The sequence below is a fragment of the Oncorhynchus nerka genome, linkage group LG23 (assembly GCF_034236695.1).
Source record: "Oncorhynchus nerka isolate Pitt River linkage group LG23, Oner_Uvic_2.0, whole genome shotgun sequence".
NCBI lineage: Eukaryota > Metazoa > Chordata > Actinopteri > Salmoniformes > Salmonidae > Oncorhynchus > Oncorhynchus nerka.
The window spans coordinates 34,877,256-34,889,058 of record NC_088418.1 but is presented as its reverse complement, the minus strand read 5'-3'; the positions used below and the strand labels follow the sequence as shown (position 1 = coordinate 34,889,058).

Here is an 11,803-nt window from a genome sequence, read left to right as displayed (position 1 = left end):
CAAAAGAGAATTGAACAATAAAAATCAACAGTAAACATTACACTCACAAAGGTTCTAAAGGAATAGAGACATTTAAAATGTCGTATTATGGCTATATACAATGTGCAAATAGATAAAGTACAAAAGGGAAAATAAATAAACATAAATATGGGTTGCATTCACAATGGTGTTTGTTCTTCACTGGTTGCCATTTTCTTGCGGCAACAGGTCACAAATCATGCTACTGTGGTATTTCACCCAATAGATATGGGAGTTTATCAAACTTGGATTTGTTTTAGAATTCTTTGTTGGTCTGTTTAATCTGAGGGAAATATGTGTCTCTACTCTCTAATATGGCCATACATTTGGCAGGAGTTAAGGAAGTGCAGCTCAGTTTCCAACTCTCTTTCAGGGCCCCTTGAAAAGGGGGAGGGGGGGCTCATCTCATACAAAACACTGTCCCTGAACCCTGTGAGAATGATAGGCAATAGACAACAAGCCTACTGCTCCCGTATGTCAACATTATTCATTATATACAACATGGTAATAATACATGCATTCCCTATTGCTATTCTACATATGACTTGTGCGCATCAGGTGTTGTGTCCGCACGGGGGCGCAAGTTGCGCCAAACCAACGAGGAGAACCCCTATTACCTATACAGTACAACGTTTGTAGTGAGCTCCGTAGGTTGAGCTCTCTCTCTCTCCTTCGGCGTACAGAGCAAGGAAGGCTCGTAGTTTCTTTCTATGCAAAAGCGTAGAAAGAGGGAGACACTGAGGTTTGATTGGCGGAGGAATTCAGAGCCAGGAAACGGATCGAATTTCAGGGGGGAGTGATACCCACTGAAGTGAGGGAGGAGGGGGTTGTGTGTGTGTGTGTGTGTGTGAGGACGTAAGGAGCAGAACAAATCTTCTAAAACCCGACAAAGCGTCTGAGGACAGTACTACTATGATTTTCGTGGAAGAAGACGTTCTGCTGTGAGAGATCATAAATTGATGGATTCTTCTTTTTGGAATTTATATATATTTTTTACGCATTACTTCTTCATAAAGTACATAGGCCCTTCGTTTGGATGAAGAGTGCGCTCGCGGTGGAACACTGACATGTTTTGAGTTGAAGAAACTGTATGAACTTGCTGAATAAGGAAAGTTTTGGAGACGTAACGTTAGCTAGCTAACCATTTCAAGTTCTTTTCAAGGATGTATGCATTTCAATTCAACATTTTTCAAGTGCAATGGAACACCAGTAATTTCGGGATTTAAGAGTCTCGCCAGTGATCTGAGTTGTTGCTCGTTGGATTTGAGGGTAATAAAAATCGTTTCTTGGCATTTTTGGTAATGTGAAGAGAATTCGCTCCGTGAGGACTATAAAGGGTACACGCCTCCTGCCTTTTCCGTGCATGCGACTCGGAGGTCTTTCAGACTTTGTAGTTATTCGTGGTAAGTATTCTGGCAGTTTTATTGTGGGCATAGATTTAAAATAGTTATTGTTCTATTCGTCCTAGAATAATGGAGAATATAGCTAATTTGTAATGTTTCCAAGTTTTAGAAATCTTTATGGGGAACCAGTTTGCTACACAAATGATCATCACGCGAATGCAACGTGATTTATTGTTAATAACTTTTTTAAATCATGAGAGATTAACCTAATTTGTTATTCTAAAGAGTTGTGAAATTACACATGTTATGCATAGGCTACTTTAATAGCGAACTTGATTTGACAGTCGAATCATAATACATTGCTAATATAATGTAGGCCTACTCCTTTTCTACAACGAAACAATAGCTCGTTTTTGCCATTTCTGAAAAATATAATATTTTTCATTCAATAACAGCTGCCTTTATGGCAACGTTTATCATGTCTTCCCCTCAATTACAAAAATACAATTCAAGCAATGGTTGCAGCACCCATGAGTGTTCATTAACAACACTGTTTTGGTTATTTATTACTTTGCTTAATTTTCTACATTGCATTTATGGTGCCAATTACAATTAACCCGTGACCGCACGTTGTGTTTTTACAAATGATTTGAATATCAATAGGAATTCAATCAGCGGAATACATGCTATTCAGAAGCCTTGGTTTACATGGGGGCCAGGAAAACGTGTGGATATGCATATAAGGAAAAGCCCTCATGAGTCCGAACTTGTTGTTGGACGTCATGTTGTTGACAGCAGCAACTCATAAAGCGTTTGTCAAAGCTATAGGCTATACACTGGATAGATCTACAACAGCTAAATCACCAAAAGTAGGCTAGACCTAGGCGAATTGTCGATGCAAAAAATTGCCCATGAATTGTCAGTTACCTTGCTCCGCTGGCCTACAGTGTCCATTTCCCTTTGCTTTGCAATAGACTATTGAGAAACAAAATAGACGACTTATCGATTTGTAAGTAAACCATCATCCTAAAACAAGGTAGCCTGCCCACTCTAGCCTGGTCCAATCACGTTGCACGAGAGGGATGCATTCAGGCCACAGGCAACATCCCATGATGTAATGCCCGGGTCATTAGAGGGTTGTTACTGGTTACCACAGTCACAAAGTCTAAATGATCTATTTCTTAAAAATTAATGAAAGTCAAAATTAGATTTTTTGTCTTCATTCAAGGTTATGGTTAGGAGTAAGGTTAGCAGTGTGGTTCGGGTTTGGTTAGTAGACTAAACTCAATTCCACGATTTAAGATGGAGATGAGCAGCGACTAGAGTAGGCATACTGGAGTTCTAACGTTTTTATAAAAAACTACGGATTTCAGCACTAAAGAATTCGGGCTATTCTGGATTTCAGCACCCAAAGAAATGTGGGCTATTCTTTGGGTGCTGAAATCTGTAGATTTTTGTTAAAATCTTAATTTTATGTGATATTTGGAGCTCCAACATTAGTCGCTGCTCAAATCCATTGTAAATCGTGGACTTGAGTATAGCCGGCTAGGATTAGGTTTAAAATCAGATATTAAGAAGATAAATTGTAAAAATAGTTAGGGTTTAGCCATAACTATGACTTTAAACCCAACCCTAAAGATGAATGAAAACCAAAATGAGCTTTTTGGTCTTCATTTAAGGTTAGGGTAAGACATGAGGTTAGCAGCTTGGTTAGGGTTAGTTTAGCCGACTAAACTCAACTCCACGATTTACAATGGCGTTGAGCGGCGACGAGTGTGGGCAAACTGGAGTTCCAATGTCTTTATAAAAAAAAAGGATTTCAGCACCCCAAAAATGCGGGCTATTCTGTCTGGATTTCAGCATCCAAAGAAATGCGGGCTATAATTACGTAGTTTTTAGTATCGTCGGAGCTCCAGTCCACCCTTTACTCAACTCCATCGTAAATCGTGGAATTGAGTTTAGTCGGCTAGCGTGAGCTTAAAAATATGATTTTAAGTAGAGAAATTGTAGAAATAGGCCGGGTTTTAGCCATAATTATGACTTTGTGGCTGTGGTAACTAGTGACGACCTCATTAGAGATGAACCAGAATCTATAGACACCTTTCAAAGTTTCTGTGTACATGTCAAATTATACACTACCCTTCAAAAGTTTGGGGTCACTTAGAAATGCCCTTTTTTTGCCCATTAAAATAACATCAAATTGATCAGAAATACAGTGTAGACATTGTTAATGTTGTTAATGGCAGCTTCATTAAATAGTACCCGCAAAACACCAGTCTCAATGTCAACAGTGAAGAGGCGACTTCGGGATGATGGCCTTCTAGGCAGAGTTGCAAAGAAAAAGCCATATCTCAGACTGGCCAATAAAAATAAAATATTAAGATGGGCAAAATAACACAGACTCTGGACAGAGGAACTCTGCCTAGAAGGCCAGCATCCCGGAGTCGCCTCTTCACTGTTGACGTTGAGACTGGTGTTTTGCGGGTACTATTTAATGAAGCTGCCAGTTGAGGACTTGTGAGGCTTCTGTTTCTCAAACTAGACACTCTAATGTACTTGTCCTCTTGCTCAGTTGTGCACCGGGGCCTCCCACTCCTCATTCTATTCTGGTTAGAGCCAGTTTGCGCTGTTCTGTGAAGGGAGTAGTACACAGTGTTGTACTAGATCTTCATTTTCTTGGCAATTTCTTTCATGGAATAGCCTTCATTTCTCAGAACAAGAATAGACTGACAAGTTTCAGAAGAAAGTTATTTGTTTCTGGCCATTTTAAGCCTGTAATCGAACCCACAAATGCTGATGCTCCAGATACTTTGCTAGTCAAAAGAAGGCCATTGCTTCAGTTTTATTGCTTCTTTAATCAGGACAACAGTTTTTAGCCGTGCTAACATACTTGCAAAAGGGTTTTCTAATGATCAATTAGCCTTTTAAAATGATCAACTTGGATTAGCTAACACAACGGTCCATTGGAACACGGGAGTGATGGTTGCTGATAATTGGCCTCTGTAGATATTCCATTAAAAATCAGTTGCTTCCAGCTACAATAGTAATTTACAACATTAACAATGTCTACACTGTATTTTGGATTAATTTGATGTTATTTAAATGGACTAAAAATGTGTTTTTCATCAAAAACAAGGGCATTTCTAAAGTGACTACAAACTTTTGAAAGGTAGTATATGTATCTTCCTGGGTAAACCAATCAATACATCGCAGCTGTAGCAGAAGGCACTACAGGGGTCTCGGTGCAGCCGGCTCCAAACCTCCAGAGACTGTTAAATCGGAATGCACCACCACAGATTTCTGGCCAATAGATTGATGTGTCCTTGTGTATTCCATTTCAATTATAAAATGCATAATCATAGGGCTACAATTAAGTTAATTTATTTAGCAACTGATAAGTATGCATATTCTTTAATAAATCGACTTTAAATGGAAAGCAACAGGTTGCGCACAAGGATAAGACATATACTATCAGTATTGGATGATTTGATTATTGATTGTTGCCTGCTCTCTCGGATCAGAAGACAGTGATGTTTGGTGGAATTTGATATTCCACAGCTGGACATTTTCAGTTATAATAATAATAATAATAACCACAATAACAATAAAAATAATTGTGTTAGTGAAATGGTAATAACTACAGTACCTACATAGCCTAGTGATACATGTTTTTTCTTAATAACTAACAAAGTCTATTCAATGCTGATTCTCTGAGAAACTGTTTATATATGTAAAACTTCACTTCAATGTGATCAAATCAAATCAAATGTTATTTGTCACATGCGCCGAATACAACAGGTAGACCTTACAGTGAAATGCTTACTTACCATCCCTTAGCCAACAATGCAATTAAAATAAATAAAAAATACCTGAAAGAATAAGAATTAAAAGTAACAAATAATTAAAGAGCAGCAGTAAAATAACAATAGCGAGACTATATACAGGGGGTACCAGTACAGAGTCAATGTGCGGGGGCACCAGTTAGTTGAGGTAGTTGAGGTAGTATGTACATATATGTAGAGTTATTAAAGTGATTATGCATAGATCATAACAGAGTAGCAGCAGTGTAAAAGAGGGGGGTGGGGCAATGCAAATAGTCTGGGTAGCCATTTGATTAGATGTTCAGGAGTCTTATGGCTTGGGGGTAGGAGCTGTTTAGATGCCTCTTGGACCTAGACTTGGCGCTCCGGTACCGCTTGCCATGCGGTAGCAGAGAGAAGAGTCTATGACTAGGGTGGCTGGAGTCTTTGACAATTTTTAGGGCTTTCCTCTGACACCGCCTGTAATAGAGGAGCTGGATGGCAGGAAGCTTGGCCACAGTGATATACTGGGCCATACGCACTACCCTCCAGAGGGGGAATTATTTTTGTCTTGCCCTCTTCATGACTGTCTTGGTGTGCTTGGATCACATAGACACCAAGGAACTTGAAGCTCTTAACCTGCTCCACTACTGCCACGTCCTTTTCCTGTAGTCCACAATCATTTCAGCCTTAGAATGCAAGCATCAAATCCACTCAATAGAAATGCTACATACTCATGCGGCGTGTATTGTAATTGTGAACGTGAGGATTTGCGACAATGGGTTGGACGTAAAGGTAGGTGTAGTGTGGTTGTGTGCTGAGCTGAGGTGCATCAGAGCTTTGGTATGTCTGTGGCAAGGCTTGTTTGACAGCATTTTGTGACACTCTCCCTCTCTCATACCCACTCTTTCTATACGTGCTATTTGAATAGGTGAGACAGGTAAGAAATAGAGACAAGAGAGTTTAGCAGAGTATAGTATACAGACGTAGGATCTTAATTTGAGTCAATTTGCTACAGCAGGAAAATAATCCTCCAGCAACAGGAAATGTGGATTATAATTAATGGACATTTTTTGTAGGGGTTGGTATATTTTTTGTTAGGCCAAATCAAGTCTGACATTTTAAAGTGGAAATTACAAACTTTAGAAGCCTTTTTAAACCTTGAATACACTACACGTTTACATTTTCAAATTAAGATTCTACATCTGTGGTGTAAATGCAGAATTGCTTCATTTTCTACGTCAATACAAATTTTCCTCTTTTGGTTTTCTCCCTCTACTCCCTCATCCTTTCCCCCCACATTATAAAATAATGTAATCCCTGCCTACCTTTCCCTTCAATCTATTCCTACCTCCCTCCCTACCTACCTACCTACCTCCCTACCTACCTACCTACCTACCTACCTACCTACCTACCTACCTACCACTCTTTTCCCAACTTTCTTGTCCCGCCCACAGCGTTTCCTCAGCCCAGGTGATTGGGGGAATTCACAGTGAGTGACAGGCCACACAGCCTGCAGTTGATGATTGGGTGGAGCCCTTCAGATGGGATCAGTGTCCAGGGGGAGGCGGAGCCTGAGGAGGGGGGGATGGGGGGGAGACTTGCCCTCCTCTAACAGGATGGCCTCGTGGGCCTGGCTGCTCACCGCCGTCCTGCTGTCCCTAGTGATGGCTACTGTGGCGAGGCCACCGTACACTGTCGCCGAGGAAGAGGCTACGCTAGAACCTGAAGGTAAGACACTGGCTCCTCATTGGCTGTATTATTTACTTTGTTGCCCCTAGCCAGATACTGATCTACGGTCTGTTTAGGGGTATCCCCCTTCAATGGTTACGGTTAAGATTTGGGAAAGGTAAGCTGATCCTATACTGAACAAACATATAAATGCAACATGCAACAATTTCAAGGATTTTACTGAGTTGCAGTTCTAATGAGGAAATCAAGTCAATTGAAATCAATTCATTAGGCATCAATCTATGGATTTCACATGACTGAAAATACAGATATGCATCTGTTGGTCATAGATACCAAATAAAAAATGGGCTTCACAATGGGCTTCAGGATCTCGTCACAGTATTTCTGTGCATTCAAATTGCCATCAATAAAATGCAATTGTGTTTATTGTCTGTAGGTTATGCCTGCCCATACCATAACAGCCACTATGGGGCATTCTGTTCACAATGTTGACATCAGCAAACCGCTCACCCACACAACGCCATACATGCGGTCTGTGGTTGTGAGGCCGGTTGGACATACCAAATTCTCTAAAACGACATTGGAGGCGGCTTATGGTAGAGAAATTAATGTTACATTTTCTGGCAACAGCTCTGGTGGACATTCCTGCAGTCAGCATGCCAATTGCACGCTCCCTCAAAACTTGAGTTATTTGTGGCATTCTGTTGTGTGACAAAACTGCACATTTTAGAGTGGCCTTTTATTGTTGTTTTATTGTCCCCAGCACAAGGCGCACCTGTGTAATGATCATGCTGTTTAATCAGCTTCTTGATATGCCACACCTGTCAGGTGGATGGACTATCTTGGCAAAGGAGAAATGCTCACTAACAGGGATGTAACACATTTCTGCACAACATTTGAGAGAAATAAGCTCTTTGTGTGTATGGAACATTTCTGTGCTCTTTTATTTCAGCTCAGGAGGTAATTTTGCTGTAAGACTCTCCTTGGCCCTCTAGCTCTTGTATTGTACCACTTATTGTACACTGTTAGGGTGATAGTTGTGGTTCAGGGTGGAGAGGAGTAGGGCTGGCACTTTTGAGTTGTACTCTCCAAATGATTTAACCTAATCCCTTTATACTTGTGGGAATTGGCCTATATGGATAAGGTTAAATTGAAATGTTTGTTAAAGAATAAATATGAAAAGCATTTGCATAACCATGGTAGCAATTGAAAGGGAACAGTTTGAGATTTTTGGAAGTTATTAGAGAAAAGCTGAGGGCACAAAAGTTCACCTGACACAAGACTGAATCCAAACATTACAATGTTGATTTTATGTGAATTTTACATTTACAGTACTTTTCACATTTGTTGATTACGAAATCTGAAAATACTCTGGATACATTCAGTTACATGATAAGAATATTCCTGGAAAATGTTGGGTTGGTGCAACAAAAGACAAAAATAGGGTTTGAGTGAGAGGACTAACTTGTGTCTCCAAGTGGCCACACACCTCTCCAACATATATAGAGTTTCCAAGTAATTTCATTGCATTTTTATGACTATAATGTACTTTTGTCTAGCTCTCCTAGCTGTGCCTTAAGGAACTAGTATTTGTATTCGTTTTTTTGGAACACAACCCTGCACCCCCACCCTCACACAAATACTTTTGTTGTTTACGCAATCCAAAAACGGTCCATTATAAATCTCAATCTGAGTCAGGTGGGCATAATTTGAAGCGTGTTCTATTGCCAACATGACTAGCTAAGTTATAAAATATTATTTTACAGTGTTAGGCTTTCACAATGCAATTCAGGGAAACAGATCATCATTTTGGTGGGCATAGAAAGGAGTAATGAGTGCATTCAGGTGCATGTGCCACTGCATATTTTCTTCACAATAGACAAACAGGCTCGTTCTGTTCAGAACAACCAAGGGTATGACACCATGTCATCTTGTAAATGTACATCAAACATAGTGATCATAAACTTTGAAGTGAAATGCACATTTGGACTCACGGGTGTTTGGCTTGCTTGTATGACATCAAAGCGATATTTATTATAATCCTCAATGTCTCATCTTTCGAAACACATAGTGTTTTCTTAGTTTACAGCATTTGCCTCACTCAGACAACAAAAAATGAGCAAAAGTTGCCAAATTAGCGGGAGGATGGGGACAAATAAGTCTGGCTGCACAAACGATTGGCAAACATACTGCAAATTGAGAAAACTGAATAAAAAGAAGAAGAAACTAAACTATGAAACAAAGATAAAGGACTTAAAGAATGATAGTAAAAAGTTTTGAAGCACCTTCAATTATATTTTGGGGAAAAAGGCTAACTCAGCTCCATCATTCATTGAATCAGATGGCTCATTCAATACAAAACCAACTGATATTGCCAACTACTTTAATGATTTTTTAATTGTCAATATTAGCAAATTTAGGCATGACATGCCAGAAACAAACGCTGACACTACACATCCACATCCATGTATATCTGACCAAATTATGAAAGACAAGAATTCCGTAAAGTGAGTGTGGAAGAGGTGAAAAAATTATTGTTGTCTATCAACAATGACAAACCACTGGGGTCTGACAATTTGGATGGAAAATTACTGAGGATAATAGCGGACGATATTGCCACTCGTATTTGCTATATCTTCAATTTAAGCCTACTAGAAAGTGTGTGTCCTTAGGCCTGGAGGGAAGCAAAAGTCATTCCACTACCAACAAGCAGTAAAAAAAACCTTTACTGGCTCAAATAGCCGACCAATCGGCCCGTTACCAACCTTTAGTAAAGTTTTGGAAAACCTGTGTTTGACCAGATACAATGCTTTTTTACAGTAAATAAATTGCCAACAGACTTTCAGCATAGTTATAGGGAAGGAAATTCAACACGCACAGTACTTACACAAATGACTGATGATTGGTTTGATGATACCAATATTGTGGGGGCTGTTTTGTTAGACTTCAGTGCTGCTTTTGACATTATCAATCATAGTCTGCTGCTTGAAAAACTTATGTGTTATGGCTTTACTCCCCCTGCTATATTGTCGATGAAGAGTTACCTGTCTAACAAAGCACAGAGGGTGTTCTTAATGAAAGCTTCTCCAACATAATCCTGGTAGAATCAGGAATTCCCCAGGGCAGCTGTCTAGGCCCCTTACTTTTTTCAATCTTTACTTACGAAATGCCACTGGCATTTGAGTAAAGCCAGTATGCGGATAACTCAACACTATACACGTCAGCTACTACAACGACTGTAATGACTGCAACACTTAACAAAGAGCTACAGTTAGTTTCAGAATGGGTGACAAGGAATAAGTTAGTCCTAAATATTTCAAAAACTTAAAGCATTGTATTTGGGACAAATCATTCACTAAACCCAAAACCTCATCTTGTAATAAATCATGTGGAATATGATCTTGTTGAGGTGACTAAACTGCTTGGAGTAATCCTGGATTGTAAACTGTCATGGTCAAAACATATTGTTACAACAGTAGCTAAAATGGGGAGAAGTATATCCATAATAAAACGCTACTCTACCTTCTTAACAGCACTATCAACAAGGCAGGTCCTACAGGCTCTAGTTTTGTCGCACCTGGATTACTGTTCAGTCATGTGGTCAGGTGCCACAAAGAGGCACAGTTAGCACTGCGATACAGTGCCTTAGACCACTGCGACACTTGGGAGACCCAGGAACGTTTTTTAAGAGTATTTACGCATATTGGACTTTTCCTGACTTTTCCTTCAGATAGGGGAGATTACGGAGAATTTGGGAAGTTATGTGACGGGGATTAACATGATGAGGTATCAACAGGGCAGGGGTCGGAGGCTTGTTTAGAAAGCATCCCCAATATCTGATTCCAGATCAGTTTTTGTCAGCTGACCCTGGTCAACCACAGGGGTAATATTCCAAGGTGGTGATGTTTGTGTGTGTGTGTGTGTGTGTAGTGTCTGCACCAGTAAATTTAGAATCTATTTTGGCATTTGTGTATTTTTCATTGAATTTATTTGGCCATTTGAAAACACATTCCAGCCACACAAAATTTAATACACTACATTTTAAACCACCAAAGATTGCACAACTTATTTCTATTGGGGTCATATGAGAGTGAATCATTCGTCTCTCTTGCTCTGATTGGTTGTGGTTGCAGCGGTGTCCCGCCCATCACCTGTACAGATATAAACAGAGGAACATGAAAAGAGGTGTCTCTTTTCCTCTCTTAGTTACCCCCCAGAGGTTGTCTTGTCAGTAGTGTTCCCTAGCCCCACCCCCTCTGAACCCCAGAGCTTCCTGGGGCCACAAGTGCCTAAACCACTGTCTTTCTCTGCCTCTCTGGGAGGGGAGTGGTAATTGTCATAGATTACATATCAGTGTTACCGCTTGCTTTGAACGAGGAATGAACCCATGATAGCTCTGCTGCTTGTTTCTTTACCTCCCACTGAAGAAGGCTTTTAAATGAAACGTCTGTGTATCCCTTGACTTACTTTTATTTAAGCCCTTTGCTCTTATAGGGAGCATGGGCTGTTGACGAATGTTCTCCATCTCATTCCGAAGGTCCTACATGCTATCTCTGATGCAGTGAGATACATTTTTTATAAAACAAATGAAGCTTTATACAAAAAAAATTGTGTGTGGAGTACGGAACCATTACCTTAAAAAAATACAATATATTCATTATATTTCTATGGTCCTCACTCTGGACTGAGGGTTAGTCAGGCTAAGTCAATGTAAATATGCATGGACACGTCAAGCTATTGTCATGAAAAGCACGCCATTGTGATTCGTTTTGATTGATTGCTACTCATTATGATAGCAAAATGACCTTTCAGCTAGTGATATACTGTAGGACTCCAACCTGTAAGGCTAGTATAGCAGGGAGAAACATTCTGATACCCTGTGTTACAGTAGTTTGGAGTAGTAGAAGATTGCTACTGCTCTCTAAAATCAATGTTCAGGTATTCAGTTGC

General features: G+C 39.9%; 1 protein-coding gene across 5 annotated transcripts in view; it reads left to right on the top strand.

The window, feature by feature from the left end:
- The first annotated feature begins 792 nt into the window (after positions 1-792).
- Positions 793-11,803, top strand: part of LOC115106751 (fibroblast growth factor receptor 2-like) — a 95,615-nt gene continuing 84,604 nt past the window's right edge. For 2 of the 5 annotated variants that reach the window (XM_065008061.1, XM_029629785.2), the window contains exons 1-2: positions 796-1,421; positions 6,619-6,892. In XM_065008061.1, the coding sequence (XP_064864133.1) occupies positions 6,706-6,892 (187 nt within the window). In that variant the 5' untranslated portion in view covers positions 796-1,421; positions 6,619-6,705. Of the gene's footprint in view, positions 1,422-6,618; positions 6,893-11,803 lie in introns of all 5 variants that reach the window. The other 3 variants (XM_029629784.2, XM_065008062.1, XM_065008063.1) reach the window with 3 other exon arrangements.